At 41.6% G+C, this 14,831-nt stretch overlaps 1 protein-coding gene across 1 annotated transcript in view; it reads left to right on the forward strand.

Annotated features, from left to right (window-relative positions):
* The first annotated feature begins 346 nt into the window (after positions 1 to 346).
* The window catches only part of LY75 (lymphocyte antigen 75), a 47,502-nt gene continuing 33,017 nt past the window's right edge, over positions 347 to 14,831 (forward strand). The window contains exons 1-12 of the mRNA XM_052792082.1: positions 347 to 510; positions 2,783 to 3,157; positions 4,169 to 4,342; positions 4,616 to 4,780; positions 5,363 to 5,473; positions 7,216 to 7,356; positions 9,102 to 9,290; positions 9,975 to 10,132; positions 11,064 to 11,174; positions 12,453 to 12,541; positions 12,897 to 13,069; positions 13,242 to 13,438. Of these exons, the coding sequence (XP_052648042.1) occupies positions 426 to 510; positions 2,783 to 3,157; positions 4,169 to 4,342; positions 4,616 to 4,780; positions 5,363 to 5,473; positions 7,216 to 7,356; positions 9,102 to 9,290; positions 9,975 to 10,132; positions 11,064 to 11,174; positions 12,453 to 12,541; positions 12,897 to 13,069; positions 13,242 to 13,438 (1,968 nt within the window). The 5' untranslated portion in view covers positions 347 to 425. The remainder of the gene's footprint in view (positions 511 to 2,782; positions 3,158 to 4,168; positions 4,343 to 4,615; positions 4,781 to 5,362; positions 5,474 to 7,215; positions 7,357 to 9,101; positions 9,291 to 9,974; positions 10,133 to 11,063; positions 11,175 to 12,452; positions 12,542 to 12,896; positions 13,070 to 13,241; positions 13,439 to 14,831) is intronic.

Raw genomic sequence — 14,831 nt, forward strand, 5'->3', positions numbered from 1 at the left:
GTTTTCCTCCTTTTTTCCTCCTTCCTTTTTTTCTTTCACTTTTCCTCGTTTTTTTTTTTCCTTTCCCTCCTCATTTTCCCTTAATTTTCCCATGTTCTCCTCGTCTTTACTCTCATTTTTTCGCCCGCGACTCCCCTTCCCTTTCCCGTGTTGCCCTCCCCTCAGCTGTAACCTCGCTCCCGCCGGGGCCGGCCCTTCCCCGCCGCCTCGACCCCTCACACCCGGCCACCGCCCAGGCCCGGCCCCGCCCCACACCTCGCCGCGAACCCGGGGCCGCTCTTCTCCTGGCAACAAGTGACGCTCCCCCGGGGCGGGCCAATCCGGCCGGCTGCTCGCCGTCCCGGCCAGCCGGCGGCGGGCGCGACGCTCCAGCAGAGCGAGCCCGGCAGCGCGCCCGCTCCGCGCAGCCTGCGCGCCGCGGGAGGATGGCGCGGGCGGCGGGGCTCTGCCTGGCCGCCTGCGGCCTCGCCTGGCTCCTCGTCTGCTGCGCGGCCCGCCGACAACCCTCAGGTAAGCCGGGCGCCCACCTTGCAGGGAGGGAGGGAGGAAGGGCGGCGGGGCGGGGGGGGAAACGCTGCGCGGGTGCGCGGCGGAGCAAGGGGCGCGGAAAGCCCTTTTCTGCCCCGGCGGGCGCCTGGGGGGGGAAGGCGGCGCGGTGACAGGCCTTCCGCCCCGACGCTTCCCGGCGCCTCCGGGCGTTGCGCTGGGTGGCAAAGTCCAACTGCGTGGAAGCAACGTGGGAAACTTAGAAGGAGGAGCGAAAAGGGGAGGAAACCCCCCCCCCCAAACCTTCCTCCTGGACCGCGCGCTTCGCCTGGGGCGTCGCGAAAGTCGGCCGCTGCCCCGCCGCCCCCGGGTGCCAGGTTCCCGGTGCCCGGGGTGCCGGGGGCCGAGCCGGGGCAGCGCCGGGCCGGCGGCGCGGAGCGGTGGGAGGGAGGCGGGCCTTTGGCCTCTTACCTGGAGAGGAGAAATAACCCGAACTCAGGCAGGTCCCCCGCCGGGCGTCAAGCCGTCGTTTTTATTCGCTGCTTTATGCGCAGAGAGGGAGAGGCAGGAGGCTTACCCAGCCTTTCAGAAAGCAGGTGGAAAAGTTTGACGTTGAGGAAATTCTTGTAAGCCAAAGCCGCTAGCTTGGGGAGAGCTGCTGGGGAACGAGTTCGGCTCGGGTTTGTAGCTAAAGATGTCAGGTAACACTCCGTGGCAAGAGTGTTGAACTTGAGTAATTGAGCACCGGTATTAATAAATTGCTCTACGGGGGGATTTGGTGAGACGGTATCAGCAATTTTTCTCAGGGAATTTTAAAAAGTGGTTTTCTTCTTGATGTCAGAACAAGGTTTGTGGGGGAAGAAGTGAAAGAAGATGAGGAGAGGGAAGATCTGAGAAAAGTCAGAGAACACATGAAAAGGAATTGAAAAGGAGAAGAAAGTCTGGAGGGGAGAATAAAATGCAAAAAGCAGATATAGTGCTGAAAAAGCACAGGGTAAAAAGATGCCAGAAAAGCAGGACTGGTTGTTAAAATCTCTTGTTTAGTTAATAGAGAGGATGAAAGAGGCAGTTGGTTGAAATGTGCTATTTAGAAAAAGTCACTCCAGTAGGTGGCTGACTTAAAGATTTTTCTTCACAGTTTGACCAGCTCAGTACTATTTAGATACTATTTGGCACTTACACAGTGGAAAATTCATGAGTATACTGGGAAGTAGTGGTAAAAATCACTGCATAACATCACTGAATATTTTCCTTGCTGTTCAGCCAAACCTATTATTAAGTCATATTAAAAAAACGCAGTAGGAATGTGATTGACAGTGCATTACTACTAAATACAAAACACTACTCAGCAGATTCCTTATTTAAACACCAGAGTAGTAGCCTTGTGGGTTTGGGACGGCCAAGGTCCATTTCAGCCTGGTTAGTGAAAGTTTTTTACTGTGGGGCCATCATTATTGTGGCATAGAAATAGGTTTAGGGCATTTTTTTTCTTAGCTTAAACCTACTGCCACTTGTCATAGAGATGTTCTTGTACTGGCAGAGGTGTCAGCTTGTATCAGTAGGGTGATCCGTATCTTTTTAAAATTGTATACTATGCTTTGTCATACTATGCTTTGTCAACTTTTGTTTTCTTTTTAATAACAAGCTATGTCACAGCTGAAAATGAAACTAGGGTTCCTGTATAATTTTGAAAATGATACTCCTAATCTTTGTGTGGCATCTTTGGTGGGATATTCATTCTAAAACTCTCTCCCGAAAGCAGTGCCAGTTATTTCAGTAATACCACAGTTGCACCCACAAACTGGTTCACGTATGAGCCTATCATGCTGTGTGTTACTAAGTGATGATTATTAATTACATTTTATGGTACCTGCTGTGTGTTACTGCATTCGCAGATAGGCATGAAGACAAGATTCTCTACCCAGTAAGCTTGCAAATTAATCAGGGGTTGATCCAATCAGTATGTGTTAAAATGAAAGGAAGAATTTTTATTCATAGGATTGGACTTAGAAAACAGCCTCGTTTTATCTCCCCTGATTTTATAATAACTTTGAGAGAGGTTCGTTCCCTCCCCTTCCCCCCCCCCCCCCCCCCCAAAGTAAAGAATACTCACTAAAGAGCAGGAAAATGTACTTAACATGGCTTATATGAAAGAGATAGTATAATGTACAAACAGCAGTTGCTGTACTTTTCTGGTAGCATGTCTCAGAATGTGATTACACTTTTAAAAATGAACTTCCTGTGAAAGTGATACCGAATCATATCCGTATGTGAATATTTGTTTGTTCTTATACAGGCAATGATGCTTTTACCATTCGCCATGACACACTGAGCAAGTGTATACAAGTTAAAAACTCACGGATAGTGATAGATGACTGCAAGGACACAAGTGAAGCTTTATGGAAATGGGTATCCCAGAATCGCCTCTTTCATTTGGGGTCCAAGCAGTGCCTGGGACTTGATATATTCACCAAATCACTGTCTCGCCTGAAAATGGTTGATTGTAACTCAGAACTAATGCTGTGGTGGCGATGTGCTGATGCTTCTATCCTTGGTGCATCTCAGTACAAAGTGACTACCAAGAGTACCTATGTAACTGCAAGCATAAATGCAACAGACCAGTGGAGAAGCAACAGTTCCTCCAATGATATATGTCAGTATCCTTACCATGGTAAGTTTGCACAGGGGACTGGAGGATTTTTTTTGTTGTTGTTGTTGTTGTGTTAAGAGCTTTTTGCTGTGTATCTGTGCCAGTAAATTCTTAAAATTAATCATATGAAAAGACTGATCAGTAAAGCAATAGAATGTTTTGCTGTAGAGAGATATTGATATTCAATTACGAAACTTTAACTGTTTTTAATAAAAAAATAAATATGCACAACTGCAGAAGTTGTGTTATCCAGTGGCTTGCTTATCATGTTTAAATCCCTCCCCCCATCTTTTAGTAAGAGCTTATTTAATTATGAAATATCAACCACCTTGTCAGAACTGACACTGTCCTCTTCACAGTGATGGGAATTTTGCTGTTTGAGGGGTTTGAGGATATTTTCTTTGCTTGTAGGCTGTAAAATCAAATTCAGTGCATGCTGCTAGCTTGCTGCCTGTTGGACTGTCAGGAACCATCCGTTTGCTTTGGTCTGGTAGTCTGTCCACTTGTCATGGAAGCCAGTCTCATCTGAAGTCTCATGCTTGCTGGAAGAAGTGGTGAAAACTTGCTTTACCATATCTAAGAGCAGAATTTTCTTTGTATTTGAATTGTTCAGAGTGGCCAGTATGAAGACCCCAGCAGGCTCGAGTTTGAAATGTTTTACCTCTCCTGTATGTGTTGATTCCTAGAGCCTTGTTATGTAGTACTCTGTGCAAACCACCTGGATTTCAACGGGACAATGTATTTATCCCTAACTTACCAGGAAGGGGGGAAACAAGTTTATGCTGTGTTATGCCCCACTCAGAAGAAAAAGTACAGAAAAATATTTTCCTCTCATTTTTTTTCAGTTCTGGCTGTGCTGTATATTTTCTGTATCAACAAGAAACCGTGTTTTAAGACAAGTGTGATTTGCATGCTTTTAAGTTAACTATGTCTGTACAAGCAGTAACATTGATTTGTTGTTCTTTCCTCCCCTAGACACCTTGTATATACTTCTTTGATTATTTTTTTTATTTTTTTTTTTTCCCTCTGCAGAGGTTTATACCAAAGATGGGAACTCATATGGAAAACCCTGTGAGTTCCCCTTTCTGTATAATAAGACGTGGCATCATGACTGCATTCAGGATGAAAAACATACGGGTGGGAAATGGTGTGCCACATCTGAAGATTATACTCACGATGGAAAATGGGGAATCTGCTTACAACCAGGCACGTTGGGTTTCTAAATAGCTGTTCTAAAAGTGTTCTGTCACTTTATGTATGTACAGCTCCACCTTGGTGTAGCACATTGCTGTTAAGCTGGGTGAAAGCAGGTCCCTTTTCTGTTGCAGCATTGACAGGACAATCAGTACACATTCTGCAGTATATGTGATTACCAATATAAAAATCGCTAGACCTTCAGTATTACAACTTTTCTTTTGAAACTTTCATGATGTTGCAGTATAGTTGTAGTTACAAGTATGTTCTGCTTCCTTTAAACAGAGGATGGTTGTCATGATATCTGGGAACGTGATCCGGGGTCTGAAAGCTGCTACCAGTTTAGTACACAGTCTGCTCTTTCTTGGAAGGAAGCTTATATTTCATGTCAAAGGCAAGGGGGAGATTTACTTAGCATCCAAGATGCATCTGAATTAAGTTACATACAAGGTAGGTGTAATTATTCACATAAGAATATCAGGATATCTTGACAAATTAACATAAAGTGAAGACACCATTTTAGTTTGTCTTAAAATTGTGGGTTAAAACTTGCTTGTATTTAAAATACATTGGTGCTTTCATTTGTGTAGCAAAAATGCTAATCTCACTTCAGAGATTTTTTTTTTAAGTTTATCTGTGTGATTTCATTGTAGTGGTTAGCTGTTGCTCATATTTATAATGAGAAATGTCCCCAAAATCTCAAATACAGGGCAGAGTGGATGTTGTTGTTTCAACAGCCTGTTACCCACTTGTTATGAAATTGTCCTCACTGATGTTCAGGCTTGGCCTGGGGGAATTACCAGTGTGCCTTTGGGAATATAAAACCAAAGGACAAACATCTGAAGGTATTGGGAGGGAAGACGTGTGTGAGTGAATTCCTCCTCAGTTCAAGAAAGTTTGCATGTCTGATGATAGTAGCAATCTTTCTCTCCTCAAATGCATGCCCTTTCAGATCACATTTTTAACTTAAAGGAGACCAATAAAAGATGAGCATTTTGTACTAATTGTTTTCTTAAAAAAAAAAAAATAAAGCTAAGGATGGCGTTGCTGAGATCTTTTGGATTGGCTTAAATCAACTGGACGTTTCTGGAGGTTGGCAGTGGTCAGATCACAAACCTTTGAATTTTCTCAACTGGCATCCAGGTAATGATGTTTCTGGTGGTATTAATGATATTCACAACACTAACTAGTATTTTACTTTTTTTTTTTACCACCCTTCTCTGTCAGACTTCATCAAAACAATCATTGTTGTTCCATTTCTGTTAAAAGTTTGAAAGCATCTTTTCCTCCTAGCCAGTGAATCTTTCTGCACTTGTTCTATATTTATGGATGATTAGGTTAATAAATCTCTAAAAAGATAAAACTTAAATAGTATCTTTGAGGTCCATTTTAGTAAAGAATCTACAGCTTCTCTAGCTGCTAAATTTTTCCTCCCACTGACAAAATGACATTGACTTCCCTCAAATATTACGATTATTGATGTATGTGCAAGGACTGACATTACTTAGAAGCCTAACTCGTGTTTTTAAACTTCAAGGTTGCTTAAACTTGTTTTGAGGTGAAGACGAAAGAAGTATAAAACCTTTGAAAAACCTTTTTTAATTACTCTCAAGTTCCTAGTAGAATTGGTGAGAGTCTTGTTTGTTTAGAATTTTCAGCATGTATTTGTAATATTCTCACAAATATGCCACGGATGTGTATATATGAGAATCTTGGAGGAATAATAATCAGCAATACTGAAGCTAATAATGTTCTGTCATTCAAGCTGAATTTCACCTTTTTAAAGTGGAATTCTCTTTTTCCTTCCGTTTGTAGAATAGTGCTGCAACATGAATTCTGTGAAAAGATAAGTGGTTTCTGTTAGTTCTTTGAAAGCTTTACTAAGAAATTTCTGTGAGATTTTCCAAATGTAGTCTGTCGTTTGGAAAGGTTAAGGGCCTTTCTGCTGCTTGTACTACTGGCTGCACCTTCTTCTGGAACTGTGATGACACTGTGGCACTGTAATGCAGAGCTGGAGACTAGACTATCCTGAGTTACAGTGGCATAATTTAGTCTGCAGTCATGGAAGACATACTAATTTCTACCCCTCTTACTTACTGGTATCTAACAGGAATTTTGCTAGCTGCAAGTTGATACCAGAAAACTTGATACCCATTACTTCTTGTCCTTTCACTGTACACCTCTGAAAAGAGCCTGGCGCTGTCTCTGTTGTACTCTCCCATGAAGAGCTAAGATCCACCCTGAGCCTTTTCTATGTGAGACTGAACAAACCCAGTGCAGGGGGGGCTGGGGTGCTCTGTGTAGGACACAGCTTGGGTTTGCATTGGGGCTCAAAGAAAGAGAAAGCCAGAAAGTGTTAGTGGAAAGGAGCTCCAAGGGAGGCTGGGAACTGCAAAAAAGAGTTCTCCTCTGTGACATTTTTAATTGGGGCTTTGTCTCAGGTTTCTGTTAAGGTAAGGGTTATGGTTAGCATTGAGAGAAGGAACGCAAAGCTGTGTTTGGAGTGGGGCTGGAAAGGGGCTGCCAAAGGAAACTGAGGGCTGCAAAAAGGGTTCTCCCCTGAGATGTTTCTAGTCTGGGAAAGTGCTCAGCCAAGGGTTTGTTGTATTGTAAATAGAACATTCCTCCTGGTTCTATGATTAAACATTGGAAGAGAAGTCCAGATTCCTTGATTCTGAAACTTTCTCTCTTACAAAAAACTTTCTGTGGGTCCTATGGTAGGACGGGTGCCTTCATTCAAAGCAAGTTATGTTCTTCAAATACAAAGTGCTGTACTATGCAAAGTATATTATTCTTGTATTGAAAACCAATAGAAAAAAGAAGAGTCACTACCTTACTGTTTGATAACTTGTGCTCTTCTGTTTTTTATTTGTTCCTGTCTATAGATATGCAAAGTTTGTCCCCACTGGATGGGACTAGCTGTGTGGTGATGAATGCTGCCTCAGGTCAGTGGCAGAGTTACCATTGTGGGACTCCACTTCCATACATTTGCAAAAAGTCACTCAATGAAGTTTCAAGCCTTCCAGGTAGGACAGCTTGCAATTTTTTTTTATATGTTAATATGAGTGTAATGTTCACTTTGGAGTCTTTTTTTCCCTCCCCACGCCATCTTAGGCATCTCTGCCAAAACACTTTTGCAACAGCTTTGGGTTTTTTTAGCAGAGCAGAAGCAAACTCTGTATCTTCAGTGTTAAGCTGATGCATCACAAACAGCTTTCATTTTTTGCAGCTTTCTCACTCACATGTAAAGCACTTCCCAGCACAGTCCTGCCCTTTTCATCATGTTTTCCTCCATGGCTTGTGTCTTCTTTCATGTTTACTGAAAGTCTGGAACTGGCAGTTGCACCTCGAACCTTTCCATCTCTGTTTTAAGCCCATTTCTCTCACTCTTGGTGTATATTGCCATAAAATGGGACCTACCTGGGGCTTGGATCAAACTTTGTTGAATTCAAATAGAAGTAGTTAAATGACCTTACTATCCTTTGAAACCAGGCCCAGCGCTGGAAATCAGGGTGCAAGAATTGGTAGCTTGCCCAGTGTGTAATCTTTATGGATCCATAACAGCTCATATGAGATATTTATTATCTCCTCCCTAAACACACACACACACACACACACACAGTCCTTCAGTTTTTAAAATGTCCAGCTGTGACATACAACTGCTTCCATGCTTTTGGCCATTTACCTACACCTGGATATCCCACCCTTCCCATATCCATGGCCTGTTCTTCCATGTTCTTCTTCTTTGGCCTTACCCACTTTCCAGGGCTCATGCTTGTGGGGCTCTCATGGGAAAATTTTTACTGGAAGGTGATTGTCCTTGGATGCGGGGGGGGACTAGGGGATAAGAGGGATGAAGCAGTGTCGTGGAGGCGGAAAGTGTCATGGAGTGTCTCTGGCTAAGGTCCATTCTCTCCAGCTCCCCCAGGAGGGGTGTGTGCCTTTCAGGGAAAAAAAAAGTAATAACCCATTTAAATTTAACTAAACTGGTTCAAATTTTTCAATGATTCCTTGAAAACTAGTTGTCAATTAACCATCCTTATCTGTTCTCTGGCTCCTTAGTGGGGTATGTGGAGTTGTTAGCAGTATTTATACAGTGTTTATTAATTAAAAAACAAAATTCTTGTGATTGAAGTATTTTATAGTGTGTTTCAAACCAGAAAGGCTATTAGTATACACCTTTTTCAGAATGCATTAAGAACAGTTGGAATTCTTGAATATCTTCGTTTTCAGAAGAAAAAATATTTAAAACTAAGCATTTGTTTCATTGCGAGTTATTCAAAATTGGTCTTATGTATGATACTGCATATAGATAATAATGCCTTATAAAAGTGCAAACCCTTGCTAGAACACAACGAGCAACTTTTTTTGAAGCTGCTGTCCTGTAATGAAGTAACTTGATTTGCCTTTAATTGCTTTTGAAATCTTGCTTACAATTACTTCTGAACCTTTCACTTGCACTAAGACCAGCTTAATGCAATGCATTCCAGCTTTTTACTTCCATTCCCGCTAACTTCTCTCTCCTTCTGCCAACTTCATGGCCCCAAAATATTACGAATCCCCATAATGCTGCTCAGTCAAGTCTATTTGCTTGACTAAACTGTGACCCTTTCTTAAAACATTAACCCTGAAGAGATGTGAACACATTCTGATTGCTGCATTCTGGCTGGTTTTCAAGGTGCTGCCAGATTAAAACATGAAGAAAATGCCAACCCATCACACTAGCCAGTGTAAAACAAAAGCCTCTAATTCCATTTCTCTTCACTATTAGAGTTTTGGAGACACTTGGATACTCGCTGTGATTCAGGCTGGGTTCCCCACAATGGTTTTTGCTACATGCTGATAAACAACCAGGCACCTTGGAGTACAGCAGATGAGTTGTGCAAAGCAAATAGGAGTAACCTCATCAGCATACACTCATTAGCAGATGTCGAACTGGTTGTTACAAAGCTTCATAATGGTGAGTTGAGATACTTGTGAAGGTCAAGCACCAAGTGCTGCACACCAGAAATTACAAACCGCTTTCCATGTTCTAGCATATGATTGTCATAACTTCTAGCTTTTAAATGAAGGTGTTAATGCTGAGCTTGTACACAGGCTGGTGCTGAGTGTTGCTGTTCAGGTCCAGGCCCACTGTGTTAGCTCTTGTTTTGGTTTGATCTATTTTACTTATTTATTTATTTATAATAAGGGCTAACCTACTTCTAGTTGCCTAGTACCTTGTGTTTAATTTTCTCATTCAAAGAGAGTAGTAGATAGTTGGGTGAGTATTTTGACTACTGGGTCACTGAACTAATGAATGTTATCTGTACTCTTTGGTCTTATGTTTTTGTCTGCACTCCAAAAATTAAACTTTGTTGAGTTTTTTTGCTTGCGTGTTCATTATTTCTGGGTTGGGTTTTTTTTCTGTTTGTTAACCTCTCTGTGAAACTTACTCATATTCATGAACACAAGTTAAGAAACAAGATAATGAAAATACATTGCACTTGTCTCAAATCCCCTTTCTCGCTGTAGGAAAAGAAATTGTGGCATTTATGCTGTGCAGTATAGCGACAAAAACCTAATTTTGCTGATTTCACATTCCTTTCCAATTAGTTTGAATATTATTTTGAAACTACAGTGTTCTCCTAATTTTAAATTACAGATGCTAAAGAAGAAATGTGGATGGGTCTCAGGAATGAAGATGTACCAACCTCGTTCAAATGGTCAGATCACTCAGCTGTGGTTTTTACATATTGGGATCAGAATGAACCAAAAGTTCCTTTTAACAGCACTCCTAACTGTGTGTCATATTCAGGCGAGGTAGGAATACAGTGTTGGGTGTTTTAGGGGTTTTTTTTCCATCATAGTACAGGCAACATTGATGTGTGTGAAAGTCAAGGAGGGGGTTCAAGCAGATAACTGATTTTATTTCTGGAATAATCTTTAAAATACAGTTAATCATTTTTCTACAAGCAAATTTCTTAAAATTATGTAGCCAACACTTGGTAGCTGTGTACTGCAAAGAATGGAAGAAATTGCTCACAGCTCTGAGACTGCCACTGCTGTTGACCAGCCAGTTGTCCTTGTCACTCTGCATTTTGGGTTACCGTATTCTTGCGTGTCTGGGGCAGAGAGCTAGGAAGGAGGTGGGCCGAACTATTGAAAGGAAAAGCTGGGTTCAGTCATCTCCAGGACCAGTTTGGGCCACCCTCTCTGAGGATGGGTAGTGAGATACCTCAGTAAGAGAAGAGAGGGTAGACACTGGGGGGATACAGTACAGAAGAAGCAAGGGGTGGGTGGGGGAAGGAGATCACAAAGGTGAGTGGAGAGGAAAGCAGGCTATATCCCATCTCCCAGACTGAGTAGAAAACTGGGGCAGGCGTCTGCTTGCTGTGCTGTCAGGCTGGCAGTGGAGCTCATGTGCCCAGCTCCTCTGAGCTGTCTCATCCCCAACTCTGCAGTAAGCTGAGCACACCCCGTGCACCCATTCCCTCCCTAATCTGAGAGAGTTGGCACCACCCTGGCCTTTTCTTCCCTTTTCAGATATGATCCAGAATCCTTCCATCTCCGCATTTGTCAGCTTTCTCTCTCCCTTCCAAACGTGCACCTATGCATATAATCTAGGGCATCCCACCCACAGTATTTTTGCTAGAGGCATTTTGGCTTTTCCCCTTATGACAACTCAGCCCCCACGCTATGAAAATTGAGATTTTAGATTTTAAATACTTTTTTTCCCCTTTCCTTCTTACAGTTGGGACAGTGGAGAGTCAAATCTTGTGAAGAAAAATTGAAATATGTGTGCAAGAAAAAAGGAGAGATTCTGAATGAAACAAAATCAGATAGAAGTTGTTCATTGGAAGAGGTAATAGGAAGTCTATTTCTTATACTTTCACTTGGTTCAGAAACCTGCATAAAATCACTTACTTCCTCTACTTCCCATTTCCTTCTTGCCCATACAATAAAATCTATGGAACATTTTAGCTGAAAAAGGATATTTATATAGCATGAGCCAAATTTCAGATTCTCCTAAGCAGGCTTTGGATGTACTAGCACTCTATTGATGAAAGTATTATGAGCTTGGACCCAGGAGATGATGTGTTTTATTTATTTGTTTGTTTGGGAAAAAAAAAAAATTATTTTACTAGATATGTAATTGCTAATGCCATTTGTTCTGTGGTTTTTGCTTTAAGTATGTTTTAAAATTTAGGATAAGCACTTTGCAACATAAAGATATGCAGAAATTGATAATCAAAATTAGGTTTCTGTTACACTTCATTTGGCTCTCATTTTTGTTCTTTGACTTGAATAAAGATGCGGTGGTTTTTTGGTTGTTTCAGCTTTTTGTTGTGTTGTGGGTTTATTTTTTTTTTTTTACAGTATAACATGTTACAGCATAAATAAGGCTTGAAAAGAAGTCTTTTCTGTTTTGAACAATCTTGGGATGGTATTACTACCTACTTTGGAGTCCTTTGGTTCAGTTTTGTGTGGCATACTGCCTGCAACAGGAAACGTGTTTACCTCCTGTCTGTCTTTCTGCACAACCTGGGGGTATTTTTACTCTGTCTCTTCAGAGACAGGCAGCATGTAGAGTTACAGCTTGCTGTGCTGTTCGGACACTAGTGGCATTGGTAGGCTAGCAGAGAGGTAACACATGAACGTTCTTTGAAATTTCAGTGTAAATATAGGGGAAAAGATTTGAATAATGTGTGAACTTAAAAAAATTCTCTATTTTCTGTATGAAATATTTTTTTTCAGTAAGGAAACACTAGTAATACCCTCTTATTATTCCTCTGTTTGAATCCTGGTATTGGTGGAACAGCATGAAAACTCCTATGGTTTTGAATAGGACTAAGCTGTTGCCCTTGTGTTTCTCTCTTTAAATGCACATAGCAGTCAGAAGACTCTGCACAGTCGAGCTAAACCAGTGGTGTATTTTATTCCCGTGCTTGCTTTATTTCTTAGAGCTGTGAATGTGAGAGTTGATGATACTGCACCTTGTACGTGATGCACTGCATTTCTTTCTTGTATATGATGTGCCAGCTTGTGGGCACTAACCAATGTTAGCAATGATTTATTTTGTCCTGTAGATAATGCCTAAATAGGTGGTTATGTATAAACATGTTTTTCGTTCTTTAACCAGGGATGGGAGAGACATGGAAACTACTGTTACAAGATTTATAAAACAGAAGTTTCATTTGGAGCACAGTGCAATCTTACAGTGATGAACAGGTAAAGCACATCTCTGTAATTTATGGGCATGTATTACAGGATGATCCTGGAGATATAGTCAGAGATTAAGACCCCTGTATGCTAATTAGTGGTTTATAAAGAAAAAATAGAGCTAGAATTGCTTTTGCAGAGAACTAGCAAACCATGTTTTCCATGGTGTGACAATGGTAAACCTACAGTGTACAACCTTCTTGGAAGTATGTGTATTCACAGCCTGCTGACCCCACATTGAATATGGGACTACCTGGACAACCACTTGAACTAATTCATGTAATAATATGCCTGGTTTTCAAATTGTCTCAGTAGTTTCAGATATCTCTCAAATATTGACTCAAATTAATCTGTTAATTTTCAGATTTGAGCAAGAATTTATAAACAGTCTAATTAGAAAACACACCAAAGTTGAAGAAAAATACTTCTGGACTGGTTTGCAGGATATTAGCCAATCAGGAATATATTCCTGGGGTACAGTGGATGGGGAAAAAACTGAAGCTGTGACATACACTAACTGGAATTCCTTGCAGCCAGGTAAATTTAACAAAAAAGTATGTAGAAATATTATCATTTTATGTTGAGCAAGCATTGGAGTACCATGTTACAGAACTCCAAGCATGAAATAAAATAGTCATTCAGAATTCTATGGACTTTTTGGAAAACTAGCCAATAGTTTTAAATATGTCTTTGGTGGCTTAAATCTTAGCGTTTTCAGGAGGATGTGTGGTCATGCCCAGTGGAAGTTCTCTTGGGAAGTGGGAAACTAAGGACTGTAAAACCACTAAAGCATTTTCTGTCTGCAAAAAATACATCGGGTTGCCCAAGGAGCCAGAAGTGCTCCCAAAGCCAACTGATCCCTGTCCGCCTGGGTGGCACAATGGATCCGGCCTTGCCTGCTACAAGGTAAAATATTATTCCTGTTAGATGTTGTTCATTGCTGTCTTGCAGCAAGTGTGTGATAAGCTGTTTTGTGGCTTAGAGCTGCTCTGAAGGGTATTTCAAAGATGTTTTACACTGGGAGGAGGAATTCATGTTGATTCAGGCTGACTGCCTCCAAATGTTCTCATGCATCATCCTCTGCCGATTCCTGAAAGATGCAGTGTGCATCTCCCTGCTTTTTCTGCACATCAGAGCTGAGTGGGGCAATAGCATTTGCCCTGTGCTGCCATCCTGGGAGCCTGATGCTGATGGAGAGTGTTATGTCTGTACCCTAGCCTGCCTGCCATCATGTGGCGTGCAGAGACACCTGAATAGGGAAGGAAAGTGCTTTGCATTGCCTTCCCTTTGTCCTTTTTCTTTCCATATTCTAAGAGTGTAGATAGGAGAGGTGGTATTTTCTCTGGTTTAAATATGGATATTAAACTTAATCAAAAAAGTGCAGCCTCAATTGTGTTTTACTGGTTTTGAAGTAAATAGTGGAAGTGAGCAGCCATGGTGTTAGCTGGAATGGCTTAAACAAGTTTGTACTTAGAAATGCAGGTTTTTCTCCTCCTATTAACAATCAAATCAAGTTAAAACTGAGGCTGTTTATTGGATTGTTTATTCATTATTTCTAGACTTCTGCAATGAACTGTCTTGTAAACAGCTCGTGTAGCAAAGTGGGGAAACCCAGCTTGAATAACAAGGCTGTGGGCAAGGATCCCGAAGGGATGGGTCTAGCTGATGTGCAGCACAGCTGTCCCATAGCTGATGGGATGTGACAGCTGGCCCTGGCAGTTTCTCCAAAACTCTTGTTGACCAAGGACAGCATGTCTGTGCAGAGAGATCCAGCTGATGGGAGTTGGCTTGGACTGAAGTCAAGGGGATCAAGTGGACGTTTTAGCTGAGGTGTATGAGCCAAGTATGCAACTCTTGATACATACAGGTAGCAAAGGGAGTGCCAAAGAACTTTCTTCCCCTGCAGCACCCAAATGGGCCTGGTTTCAGTGAACATTGGGCTTTGCATTTCACCATAAATTTGAAAGAACAACATCCCCTAAAACATATAATTTGGCTTGCAGTTTTGGAATGAGTTGGGTGTTGTTTTCTAAAATCTTTCTGGTAAAGAAAAACAGAGAAAGTCTGCCATATGGAGTACGTTGCATTTGAAATAAATTTTGTCAGCTAAACTTCAGAGTCTGGCTGTTGTCAAACAAAGTGAAAAAAAATTAAATAATTGTCAAGAAGTCAAGCTCTCTCCCTGTGGAAATACCAGTTATTCATTCCTACCTAGGGTGGCCATATTTGAGTAGTACAGGAGTGTTTCAAAAATGCTGTCACTTGTGTCATTTTCTACTCTGATGTTTGGCTGTTGTAA

The sequence above is a fragment of the Harpia harpyja genome, chromosome 7, assembly GCF_026419915.1.
Source record: "Harpia harpyja isolate bHarHar1 chromosome 7, bHarHar1 primary haplotype, whole genome shotgun sequence".
Taxonomy (NCBI): Eukaryota; Metazoa; Chordata; class Aves; order Accipitriformes; family Accipitridae; genus Harpia; species Harpia harpyja.